This window comes from Apium graveolens, unplaced genomic scaffold, assembly GCF_009905375.1.
Source record: "Apium graveolens cultivar Ventura unplaced genomic scaffold, ASM990537v1 ctg3893, whole genome shotgun sequence".
NCBI lineage: Eukaryota > Viridiplantae > Streptophyta > Magnoliopsida > Apiales > Apiaceae > Apium > Apium graveolens.
Window position 1 is genome coordinate 19,794 of NW_027418313.1, and position 13,631 is coordinate 33,424.

At 31.2% G+C, this 13,631-nt stretch overlaps 1 protein-coding gene across 1 annotated transcript; it reads right to left on the reverse strand.

Annotated features, from left to right (window-relative positions):
* Positions 1–12,420: 12,420 nt before the first annotated feature.
* LOC141701470 (F-box/kelch-repeat protein At3g06240-like) lies at positions 12,421–13,401 on the reverse strand. The gene is made up of 2 exons (XM_074505114.1): positions 13,330–13,401; positions 12,421–13,266 (listed from the first exon to the last, which is right to left on the reverse strand). Exons 1-2 carry the CDS (start codon positions 13,399–13,401, stop codon positions 12,421–12,423), a joined length of 918 nt encoding a protein of 305 aa, XP_074361215.1.
* Between the last annotated feature and the right edge of the window lie 230 nt (positions 13,402–13,631).

Below are 13,631 nucleotides of genomic sequence, written 5' to 3' on the forward strand. Positions count from 1 at the left end.
GGAGTCTAAAGGAATTGGAACTAGGTCCTCTGCTGGCTTCCCTCGAAGTTATTCATTCTCACGGACATCCATGTTTTCTATGAGGAGGATCTGCCCCCTAGTTCCATCGGGCCTAAGTGATGCAACATAACAACTGCGGGCCATATTTTGATCTCCACTTGCCTCACCAACACTGTTCCTAGTTAGGAACTTCAGTACCATGTTGTAGGTTAAGGGCACGGCTTTAAATGTATGGATTCTTGTTCTACCCATGATAGCATTGTAAGTTGAGGCTTCTTTAACAACCTGAAATTTTAACATCTGTCTGGCTTCCCTAGGCTCTTCCGTAATAGTCATGGGAAGTTGAATCGCTCCACTGACCTGGAATTCTACTTGATTGAACTGGTATATAGGTACATCGGATGGATTCAATTGAGAATAATTGTATCCGATCCTTAGAAACGTGTCATGGAAAAGAATTTCCACGGAAGCTCCATTTCCACTAGGACCCTCATGACTGGACAATTTCCAATCATTGGTGTGATAACTAACGGATCATCCTGAGGAAATTTCAAACCTTCGAGGTCTGGGTCACCAAACTCAAGCGTCATCTCTGACTTGATACGTTTAGATGGTTCTCCGATTATACTCACTACCTCTCTCGCATAAGGTTTGCGAGAGTTCCTTGTAGTCCCAACTATTGTAGGACCTTATGAGATCGTGTTAATTATTGGTCCTCGGGGATGTGGGTTACGATCCCTGTCGTTACCTCTTTGATCGTCATCTCTTTGATCATTATCTATTTTTTGGCCTCCAGCCTCTTCACCCTTGGTGAAACGTCCAAATTTTCCTCTTCAGATCAAATACTCAATATCATCCTTGAGTTGCCTACAATCATCAGTATCATGACCAGCATCTTTGTGGTACCTTCAGTATCGACTCTTATCTCTTTTATCGGGGTCTCCCCTTAGTGGCTTCGGCTATTTGAACTCTTTGTCCTTCTCAATTTCCATAAGGATTTGGCTCCTAGGAGCATTCAACCTCGCATATTCAGTGAACCTTGGTGGCTGATTCTTCTTAGAAGAGGAGTCAGAGCTTTTTCCAGTTCGAGGAAACTTGTCCTTGGCATCATACTCTTGATCTGTCTTCCGCTTCTTGTTACCTACAGGCTCATTACTCACCACTGTATTCTTCATACTTTCTTCCACCTTGATATACTTTCCAGCCCTATCTTGAAGCTGCAGCATGCTTTCAGGAGGGGGCTTGGCCAGGGACATCTTAAAGAACTCGTCTCTTGTCCCTTATTGTAGGGCTATCATAGCTACCTTGTCGTCAAGAATTGGGACCTTTAGGGCCTCCTTCATGAATTGGCTCAGGTAGTCTCTAAGGGACTCCTTTGCTCCTTGCACTAGACCTATAAGGGAATCTGAACTCTTCTCGTGTACTCTGCCACTAATGAATTATGTGATGAAATCTTGGCTCAAGTCCTTGAAAGATCCAATCGAGTTCAGGGGTAGACGGTTGTACCACTTTTGAACAATACCCGACAGGGTTTGTGGAAAGGTCTGTTGGGGTTAAACCCAATAGGTAGTATGGGCTTGGTGATAGAAAACATAATTGGATTGAGTAATAATTGTATGGGTAGACAATTATTATCATAATTGAGTTGGGTAATAATTGTATGTGTTGATAGTTATTATTATTATGGGAATGGGGAATAATTGTATGGGTAGACAATTATTATTGTAATCAGATCTGGTATGTCTTGTTGACTAAGTTTGTGATGGCTATATATACATAGTCATGTTATTGTTTCGATGTATGCTTGAGTATTGTTTGACTTAAGTATCTCTTGAGTGAATACCGTTTGGTGAGATTGATTGTATTATTGACAATTGTTTTGATTAATAATACAAGTTGGGACGTGGGTTTTTTCGCGTCATATATTGAGTGTGTGTTTTGCATTGTTTATTTGTTTCTATACTTGTGTGTATTTCACCTAACAATTGGTATCAAGAGCCAAGGTTCATGATGGAGAAGGTTGGGGGATTTGAGATTGAATTGTTTAATGGAAAAACAATTTTACCTTGTGGCGAAGCATGGTAAAAGATCTGTTGCTTCAACGAGGATTATATGCGACTCTCGGAGGGAAGAAGCCTATTGAAGTTGATGATACAAAGTGGGGAGACATGAAGTTACGTGCGTCATCAACGATCCGGTTGGCCCTTGCACCAGAAATCAAGTATGATGTTCTTGAAGAGGACAATCCCAAGAATTTATGGGAGAAGTTAACGAAGACTTATCACTCAAAGTCTTTGGCCAACAAGTTGTTTCTCAAGAAAGATTTGTTCGGGCTCAAGATGGAAGAAGACGGAGATTTAAGAGATCATCTGAATCATTTTAATGGCTTAATCAACCAGCTGAATAATTTGGATAAAAAATTGAAGGATGAGGACAAAGCTATTCTACTACTAGTGTCTCTACCGAAGAAGTATAATACTGTGATGACTTCTTTATTGGTTGGAAAAATGAAGTTAGATTTGGATGAGACTATTGTTGTTCTTATGGAGGCCGAAAGATTGATGAAACAAGAATCGAGTGACATATCTGATGGAAGTGCATTCGTGGTACGTGCGCGTGACACGAAAAAGAAGTATGTTAAGAAACTTAACCCTAATATCAGGTGTTTTCATTGTGAGGAATTGGGTCATATACAATTTATGTGTCCAAAGGCAAGAGAAGACTTGAGAGAGTTAAAGAAAAATCGAGGGGGTAGTGTTTCGCTTGTAGAAGCTGATGAAGATGTTCTTTTGGTTCAAGAAGAGAAGGGATCAAAAGAAGAATGGGTGCTTGACTCAGGATGTTCTCATCACATATATGGTAGGAGGGAGTGGTTCTCGTCCTACAAAAAGTGTGAGGGAAAGATGGTAACTTAACCGAACGGTAAAACGGTAAAGGTTGCTGGCATTGGTGAGGTGACAATGAAACGTCACAATGGTCGTGTTCAGAAGTTAACTCAAGTAAGATATATAGCGAAGTTAAATCGAAATCTAATTTCGTTTGGTAAATTAGTTGATTTGGGATATAATGTTATGATGAAGAACAGTATGTTAAAAGTCACTAAAGGAGATTAAGAGATACTCAAAGGTCGAAAAGATAAGAGAAATCTTTTTGTACTAGAAGGAGGGGTTATTGTTCGAGGGGAGGTATTGGTGAATCGACGTTGATGGCTTGATGGTGATCGTTAATTCGGTTGTGCATGAAATCATATTGGGTTGAAGGGGAGGATTGTTGGGGTTAAACCCAATAGGTAGTATGGGACTCTTAATGATGCAACTGCAAAGAAAATTTTTCCTGATGTGCTGGAATAGTAACGTTGGCATAATGATGCCTACCATAAGAGTGAATTTATCTGAGTTCATGGAAATAGAGTGGTCAAAGTTTCTTGAACCCATCAGATAGAAGAATAAGGCAGAAAAGTGGAGGCAAAGATGGAGTAGATTTGGAAGGAAAAGAAGCAAGGATTATAGAAAAGAAGAGCATATATTAAATGCATCAAATATGGAGGAATGGTGAAGAAATGAATCAGCCGAAGAATGTAAAAAGATAGGAGGGAAAATAGAATCTAGTGAGGAGGTGTAGCTTTTCTCTCTAAAACCATGTGATGCTTGCTTTTTTTAGCTATGTAATCGTATAGTTGGGCCTAGTATACTTCTTTTCTAAGTTATACTAGCAGGTTTAATTTTGGGTTTGTAAAATGTTGAAAAGAGTTTTAAAAGAAAGGAAAAAAAATTATCTATGGAATTTAGAAATTCTTGTTTCTAGAACTATAACCTAAAAATATCTTGGTATAATTTGGGTCGCAGATGTTATATTTCAATTGTTAAGAACTTTTTGTTATTAAATATGTTGTTTTATATTGAGGTTTCATTGTTATGACCAAATTCTCTGACCCTGAATTTGGGGCATTACATATATAATATAGTGTTATTCCAGTATAAATATTCTTATAATGAAAACTAGAAACTAGTGGTATATTTGTAATTAATTACAACTTACTACCTAAAGTACAACCCGCCCCCACCCTTTCATTTACCCCCCATCTCGCTGTCGCGCCTTCCGCCACCGCTGAGGTAATCACAAGACGCTCCCCCCATCGCTCTTTCTCTTTCTCCCTCTCCCCCCCCTCCATCTCCACCAACAACCCCCAACCTGCACCTTCGCCCCCTGATGTCGCTGTGAAACAGCCCAATCTCGCCCCTCTGGTCGCTTTAAATAACACATATTATCTTTTTTTATAAACACACTTAAAATATCAATTATTTTATTATTTTTGAATCATTAATACATTTACAAAAATACCAAATAAACTATATATTCTAATTAGTAGTAAAATATACACCAAAAATATATTTCTGATCATTAATAAGTCACCAATACACTATCAAAGATATCAATTAAATTGTATATTTTAATCATTAATAAAATATACACCCATAAAAATTAATTAAATTATATTCATCAATCATTAATAAGTTATAATCACTATTAAGTTGCACCCAAAATAACAATTAAATTTTAGATTTCAATCTTGTTTTTTTAACAAGTCCAACAAATAGTCCTACTAGGTATTTAGGTATTTTAATAGCGGTCTCTTAATATTAATATATTTAACCATTCTAATTATCTATTAACAGTTCTAACTAAAATGCATCTCTAATATCAATTTGGTTCGCCTATTCTTTTCAAACATATTACTTAGGTCATTTATAATATAAATTTATTTATATGAGTTACTTCAATTGTAGTGTCCATGAAAATAACTTTTTTGCTTTTTGTAGGCGTTTGTTGCAAATTCTACACTTTGATGGCTGCAACTTACAATATTTAAGCAGATAAATGACTTTCGTCAAATTGGCTTTAACGAATTTAACAATTTTGAGTTATTATTGTCTGATTGATCAAATGGAGGTAGTATGTTGAAGATGATCGGAATACTAAGAACAGGACATAGGAAATGGGCAATCCAAATTCCGACTAGCGAGTTCAAGAACTCCGGCCAACTCCAACAGCTCCATGACGCCCTCAAATCATCTTGGTTTTCAATGTTTTCATCAAGCCAAACATGACCAAATCGACTTCATTACTACGATCGTAAAAAAAAGTTATATAACCATGAAAAAATTGGCCAAATCGTGATCGAACCCGATGGCCTAAACTCAATTTCATCGAACCCAAAAATTAGTTACAAATTTATAAAACTAATTAACAAACAAATGTTAAACTTTTAAAAATCTAATCGAGTAGTTATAATCATCAAACAATCAGTTTTATAACCAAAAAATGTAAAAATATCTTCGGTGGCCCGTTTTCATATGAGCATACAAAACACCTCAAAAATTTAAAATAAAAATATGTACATGTTGATTACAAACCAATATAATCATATCCATAAACAAAATTGATGAACAATCAACAAAAAAAATTAACCACCAATTCGGACGAATATAAAAAATTTGAACTAATTCGAAATTTTACCTAATCTAAAAATGGATTTTAAATCTCAGAGGTATCCACCTGTGAATTAGAAGCACTAGAAGCAAATAATGCCTAGAAGAAGCAGCAATCAATGAACTAATCGTCCAAACAACCCTCAATTTTAACACACCATTCGTATAAAATTATTCGAGGATACTACTATTATCATCATCCACTACAAGAAAAATAGGTAAATACGACTGGTCAAAAATTGGTTGTATTTAGTTAAATTCGGCCATTTTTTGTTGTATTTAACTAAATACGACCGGTTTTCTCGAGTCATATTTAGTAAATCGGTCGTATTTAGTATACGAGCGGCTAAATTTGACCGCTTACATTCGATCGAAAACGGTCGAATTTATTTTTCGCCTAAAATTTGAAAATCCCCCCAAAAATATTAATTTTTTGAAAAATTTTGAAACGTCCACCTAAAATATAAACTCGACCTTATATGGTTTAAAATATTATTCTAAATTCGACTGAATGTGGTTGAAATAACGAGCACCAGTTTTTAAAAAAAATCTCACCGGAAAATTCTTAGATTCCGGTGAGTTTCAAAAAATCCGGCAACTTCAATGATATCAACGGCAACATCAAAATGTAACGTTTTCTTATATTTTAAAAAACTGCTGATAGGTAGGAGGGGGTTTTAAAGTTAAAAAAATATTATTTTTTAGTTTTTTTATAAAATATTATACCAACCGTTGGATTATCTTTAGTGCATAAATTTAGCATGTTGTATCTAAATCACGTGAAATGGTTGGTAGAAAGGGAAGAAAGAAGAGCAAAGAACAAGGCTGAAACTGAGAAGAGGAAAAGAAAGTATATTGAGGAGATAGACATGTATATACAAAAATCTGAAGATCTCAAGGCAAAGGGTTTGAGCAGAGTTACCAAGGATGGACAATTTCTAAACATCAAAGCTGGCAGATTCTCAAGGTTTAGGATTGATTTATTTAGTGGTTATCCATTACGTGACAAATTCAAACTTGTAGAAACTCTAAGAGGGACACCAATTATAGAGGAACTGGGAGTACTTGTAAAGTTAAAGGATCTCATTAGAGAAGAAACAGGAGATGGGACATTTGTCTGATGTATGTATATGTCAAACTCAAGAAATCACCTAATGTATAAATGTTGTATTTCTGTCAAAAAAATTTTGTAAAGTTTTATTGTTCATTATAGCTTGGGGTTAGTCTTGTTAACAGACATAAATTTGTGATAAACAATCTTCTCACAAATTGGGGGAGATTATTAGGACATGCCTGTACTATAACAAGACTAAGTCAAATTGACAGCCCTAAGTAAGTTGTATGGTAATCTAAGTTTGCATTTTGTATTGTGTTACTTGAGTCTGTAAAAGTGTCAATAGATTAGACTGGAGTATTTTTCTGTAAACAGTCTCAAGCCTAAGAATAAACTCTGGAAGAAGATCATGAAGATCATGCCTCATAGTGGCAAGGCTAAATACGACCGCAGTCAGTCGAATTTACGAACGTCAAGTTATAAATTCAGTTCATATATTACGTATTTTATGTTATAAAAATTAAAATATTAGTTATTTGTTAAATTTTTTCTTAAAATATTATAATTTTATAATTTATTCTAACAACTAATTATTTTAATAAAAAAATTGAAATTATTTTTTTCGATTCTATGATAAATTCCATTCACAAGAGTGTGCGGTAAAATTTAGAATTACAGGTAAACCTCGATGAAGTAATAATCGATAAAGTAATAATCGCGCTAAAATAATATTTTACTCCGGTCTCAACATAATAGACACAGTGTATCTTTACTCCCGTTAAAATAATATGTTAGATATATTTGTGATGTCATGTGTAATATGATTTGTGTTTAGTTTTCAGATCTTAACTAACAGGACAAATCAGTACTTAACTGGAAATCAGCACTTATACTGAAGACAGAACTTAAGATATCAGAACTTAAGTTATCAGAACTTAAGTTATCAGAACTTAAGTTATTGGAAGATATTTATCAGGAGATAATATCAGGACTTAAGGTGACTTTCAGATAAGGCAGGCGGCTCATTGAAAGGAAAGAAGATCGAGACTAAGACAGAAAGAAATATACATGAAGAAAGAATTCTATGAAGAACAGAATACTTGGAAAAAAAGATAACTAGTTGATATATTTTAGGAAGCAGAATTATATTCCATATCAATTAGAACATTATCTTGTAAATGTGTAGCATATAAACACAGGGGGGTTTACACTATAAGTGTTATCTTAATCGAAGTTATTATTCTTTGTAACCCTAGCTGCTCTCGTGATAATTTGTTTATCACTGAGAGAGAACAGTTCTTTGTAACAGAGTTTATTGTGTTGAATAAAATCTGTGTTCAGTTACTTGAGTTCTTATATTCGATTTGATTGTAGTAAACACTGTATTCAACCCCCTTCTACAGTGTGTGTGACCTAACATAATAAACTCGGTAAAGTAATTTTTTTTCTTAGTCCCGTCCTTATTAGTTTAAAGAGGTTTAAATGTATGTTTAATTATACATTATTTGTTAATTTAATTAAGATCTAATGATTAAAATATATTTATTTTTTCTAAAACTTTTATCACTTCACTAATATATATATATATATATATATAGACATTTGTAAGGTTGGATCTTTCATAAATATATTTTAAAAAAATCGAAACATCAATCTGGGACTAAACACTAGTAAAAAGTACTAGTCAAACTACTGGTTGACTGTTCAAAAAGTAAATCAAATACATTTATTATTTTCTAAAAATTTTATCATATCATTAAAACATATAAATATTGACATTTGTAAGGGTGGATCATTCATTAATATTTTTTAAAAAATCGAAATATCAGTATTAAACTAACAGTAATAAAATATATTGATCAAACTAGTAGTTGGCTGTTAAAATAACAAATCAAATACTATAATTTTTTTAAATTTTTTTTATCATATCAATAAAATATATAGATATTGACATCTGTAAAATTGGATCATTCATAAATATTTTTTAAAAAATTGAAACATCGGTATTAGACTAACACTAGTAAGAAGTAGAATCAAACTATAAGTTGACTATTAAATAGCAAATCAAATACATTTATTTTTTTCTAAAAATTTTATTATATCACTAAAATATATACATATTGACATCTATAAGGTTTGATCATTCATAAATATTTTTAAAAAAATCAAAATATCGACTAACAATAGTATGAAATACTGGTCAAACTATTAGTTGATTGTTAAAATAGCAAATCAAATATATTTATTTTTTTTCTAAACTTTTTATCATATCGCTAATATATATATATATATATTAACATCTGTAAGGTTGGATCATTTATAATAAAAATTTAAAAATCAAAAACATCGGTATTAGACTAACACTAGTAAGAAGTATTGGTTAAACTACTAGTTGACGGTTAAAGTAGCAAATTAAATACATTTATTTTTTTCTAAAATTTTTATTATATCACTAAAATATAAAGATGTTGACATCTTTAAGGTTGGATCATTCATAAACATTTTTTTATAAATCAAAATATCGGTATTTGACTTACACTAGTAAGAAGTACTGGTCAAACTACTAGTTGACTATTAAAATAGAAAAATCAAATACATTTATTTTTTTCTAAATTTTTTTTCATATCACTAATATATATATATATATATATTGACATTTGTAAGATTGGATAATTTATAAATATTTTTTTAAAAATCGAAATATCGGTATTAGACTAACATTAGTAGGAAATACTTGTCAAACTACGAGTTGACTGTTAATATAGCAAATATTAGTAGGAAATACATTTATTCTTTTCTAAAAAATTTATCATATTACTAAAATATATAGATATTGACATTTGTAAAGTTGAAATATTCATAAATATATTTTAAAAAATTGAAACAACGGTATTAGACTAATACTAGTAAGAAGTATTGGTCAAACTACTGATTGACTCTTAAAATAGCAAATCAAATATATTTATTTTTTTCTAAATTTTGACCATATCACTAAATGTATAGATCTTGACATCTCTAAGTTTGGATCATTCATAAATATTTTAAAAAAAATCAAAACATCAATATGAGGCTAAACACTAGTTAGAAATATTGGTAAGATTACAGGTTGACGGTTAAGATAGCAAACCAAATACATTTATTTTTTTCAAAATAGTTTATCATATGGCTAAAATATATAGATATTGACATCAATAATGTTGGATCATTTATAAACATTTTTTGAAAAATCGAAACATCAACTAACACTAGTAAAAAGTATTGGTCACACTACTAGTTGACCGTTAAAATAACAAATCCAATACAATTATTTTTTTCTAAAATTTTTATCATATCACTAAAATATGTATATATATATATTGACATTTGTAAGGTTGGATCATTCATAAACATTTTTAAAAAATCAAAAACATCGGTATTAGACTAACACTAGTAAGAAGTACTGGTCAACCTACTAGTTGACTCTTAAAATATCAAATCAAATACATTTTTTTTAAAAAAAAATTATCATATCACTAATATATATATATATAAATATATATATATATATGTAAGATTTGATCATAAATAAACATTGTGTAAAAAATCGAAATATCGGTATTAGACTAACATTAGTAGGAAGTACTTGTCAAAGTACTAGTTGACTGTTAATATAGAAAATCAAATAAATTTATTATTTTTCTAAAAATTTTATCATATCACTAAATATATAGATATTGACATCTGTAAATTTGGATCATTCATAAACATTTTTTAAAAAATTTAAACATCAGTATTAGACTAATACTAGTAATGAGTATCGGTGAAACTACTAGTTGACTCTTAAAATAGCAAACCAAATATATTTATTTTTTCTAAATTTTTTATCATGTCACTATAATATGTAGATCTTGACATCTGTAAGGTTAGATCATTTATAATTTTTTTTTTAAATCAAAACATCAATATGAGACTAAACAGTAGTAATTGGTAAAATTACAGGTTGACTTTTAAGATAGCAAACCAAATACATTTATTTTTTCCTAAAAATTTTATCATATCACTAAAATATATAGATATTGACATCTGTAAGGTTGTATCACTCATAAACATTTTTAAAAAAATCAAAACATCGATTAACACTAGTAAGAAGTAATATATATATATATATATAATACATTTATTTATTTTAAAAATTTTATCATATCACTAATATATTGACATCTGTAAGGTTAGATCATTCATAAATATTTTTAAAAAAATTGAAACATCGGTATTAGACTAACACTTGTAAGAAGTACTGATCAAACTACTAGTTGATTGTTAAAATAGCCAATCAAATACATTTATTTTTTCTAAAATTTGTATTGTATCACTAAAATATATAGATATTGACATATGTATGGTTGAATCATTCATAAAGATTTTTTTAAAAATCGAAACATCGGTATTACACTAACGGTATTACACTAGCACTAGTAAGAATTACTGGTCAAACTACTAGTTGACTGTTAAAATAGCAAATCAAATACTTTTATTTTTTCTAAAATTTTTATCATATCACTAATATATATATATATATATTGACATCTTTAAGATTGGATTATTCATAAACATTTTTTAAAAAATCAAAACATCGGTATTAGACTAACATTAGTTGGAAGTACTTATCAAACTACTAGTTGACCTTTATTATAGCTAATCAAATATATTTATTTTTTTCTAATTTTTTTATCATATTACTAAAATATATAGATATTGAGATCTGTAAGGTGTATCATTCATAAACATTTTTAAAAAAATTGAAACATCTGTATTAGAGTAATACAAGTAAGAAGTATTGGTCAAATTACTAGTTGACTCTTAAAATAGCAAATCAAATATATTTATTTTTTCTAATTTTTTTATCATATCAATAAAATATATAGATCTTGACATCTGTAAGGATGGATCATTCATAAATATTTTTAAAAAATCGAAACATGAGTATGAAACTAAATACTAGTAAAAAGTAGTGGTCAAAATACTAATTCACTATTAAAATATCGAAACAAATACGTTAATTTTTTTCTAAAATTTTTATGATATCACTAAAATATTTAAATCTTAATATATTTCGCGAACAACTCTGTTCACAAATAGCTCTAACAAAATCGCTATGCACTCTTTTTGATACAACGGTTGTTGTACAAAGTTACCAAGTTACTCAATTAATTTATTTAAAAATAATAAAATTCTTAAAATAATATATATATCGGAATGCAGTAATAATAGATAAATACAACTATTTTCCACTTAAATTAAAATTTTCAGAATAGCATAAAATTTCTCCCCACTTTTACGACCAATGTTTTAAAAGTACGGAAAATTTCCGGTCATTTCAAATTATCAAATTCGACCGGATGCGGTTGAATTTAAGAGCACGACTAAATTCAACTGCATACGTTCGAATTTGTTGCTAAATTCGACCGCATAAATACGACTACACGCGGTTGAATTTAGCCGTGCCATTCAATTCAACCGAAAGTTGTTGAATTTGACCCCAATTATGCTATTCAGTCTTGTTTTCTTGTAATGATCATTACTTATGTGTATATATAGCTGTGTATATGAAAAAAGAGCGAAGGAAGGGAAAGGTATTTTGGAGACGAACGGGGCGGTGTACGGCGGTGTCGGTGGGGTTGTAATCGAGACGAAGAAGAAAAGTAATTAAAGTAAAATAAAAAATGGAGTAGACACTCGTTAAGGGAAAAATGACCGTAGAACTTGTGTGTAATTACAATTCATTAATGTTGCTTTTATTCAACTAACAGAAATTGATAGAAGTCATTTAATTGCTTAAAATTTGAACTTAAGTCACTAACAGAAATTTAGTTGGCCTTAGGAAACTTCTGTATAATATTAGATGGAAACCAGACTCCCAGTCTGACTCGGAATTTGTGCAGCACCATTGCTCAAACCAGAAAATAGTTTAAATTTCAAGCCACCAGTCTTGGTACTATATATCCAGTATCCTTTATAAGATTTCACAAATATTTCTCCCTCCTTCCATATGCCTATATCATTATCATTATAAGTACATGCAATTGCATAAATACAAATATCATTGTAAGCAGTTGCTAGTGTCTGAGTGAGTCTAATATTAAACACTCTGCTCCATTCCTTCTTCCTATAGTCCATCATCCATATATCAATGTCTTCATCACTCATTGAGATATCAGCTACGGCTAAGTCACTACTCATATCAAATAATCTAAAATGACCATTGCACTCAATTAGTCTGAATTCCTCAATATATTTCGACCAAATCCCAGGATGCGGAAGCAGCTGGAAATTCTCTTTACAAACATCGAACGAGACTATTGTTTGGTCCACAGGCAATTCCCCGTAGTATTGTCCAAGAGGGCTTAACAGCCAATGTAAAAATCCATGCACGAAAACAGGCTTTCCGTATATGGGATATTGAGGAAAACTAGAAATCTTTCTCCATGAGTCTGTGCCCAAATTGTGCACTACTGTACCTATGCATTTACCTGTATTCTGCAGAGTACAAACCATTTTGAAGGTATTCGTTGAACTATCAAAACCTAATCCATAGGCATTTACTGGCGATTCCTCTGGATGCTTTGATATGGACCACGAGGTGTATTTCACTGGAGCAAGAAAATCATCCTTTGGCGGAAGGTAGATTGGGGGCAGAGCTCTGAACTGATTTCTCAGCAGATTTGACACAAGGATTTTTTCGTCCTAGTAGTATTCTGCAAAGTAAAGCAATCCATTGCAAGAACCAAAGGTATAATAACCATTAACATTTAAATCTGCCATCGGAATTTTTCCTGCATAGATCATGCTATAATCTTCATTGTCATATGCCGCATACATACTTACGCTATTTATCAAATTGGTAAACTTCGGGAGAATCAAAGGTGTTTGTAGCTCCAAACTTCTGCAATGAATCTGCATGTGGCAGAGAAAAGGATCATCTATGATTTTCAGCCACGATTTTGAATCTGCATGTTGAACATTATGTGTTAAACATATCATGAATTATATAAGAGAAAAAAGGTACTGGAAGAGTATGTGATATTTCATTAGATAACAACCTTATATAC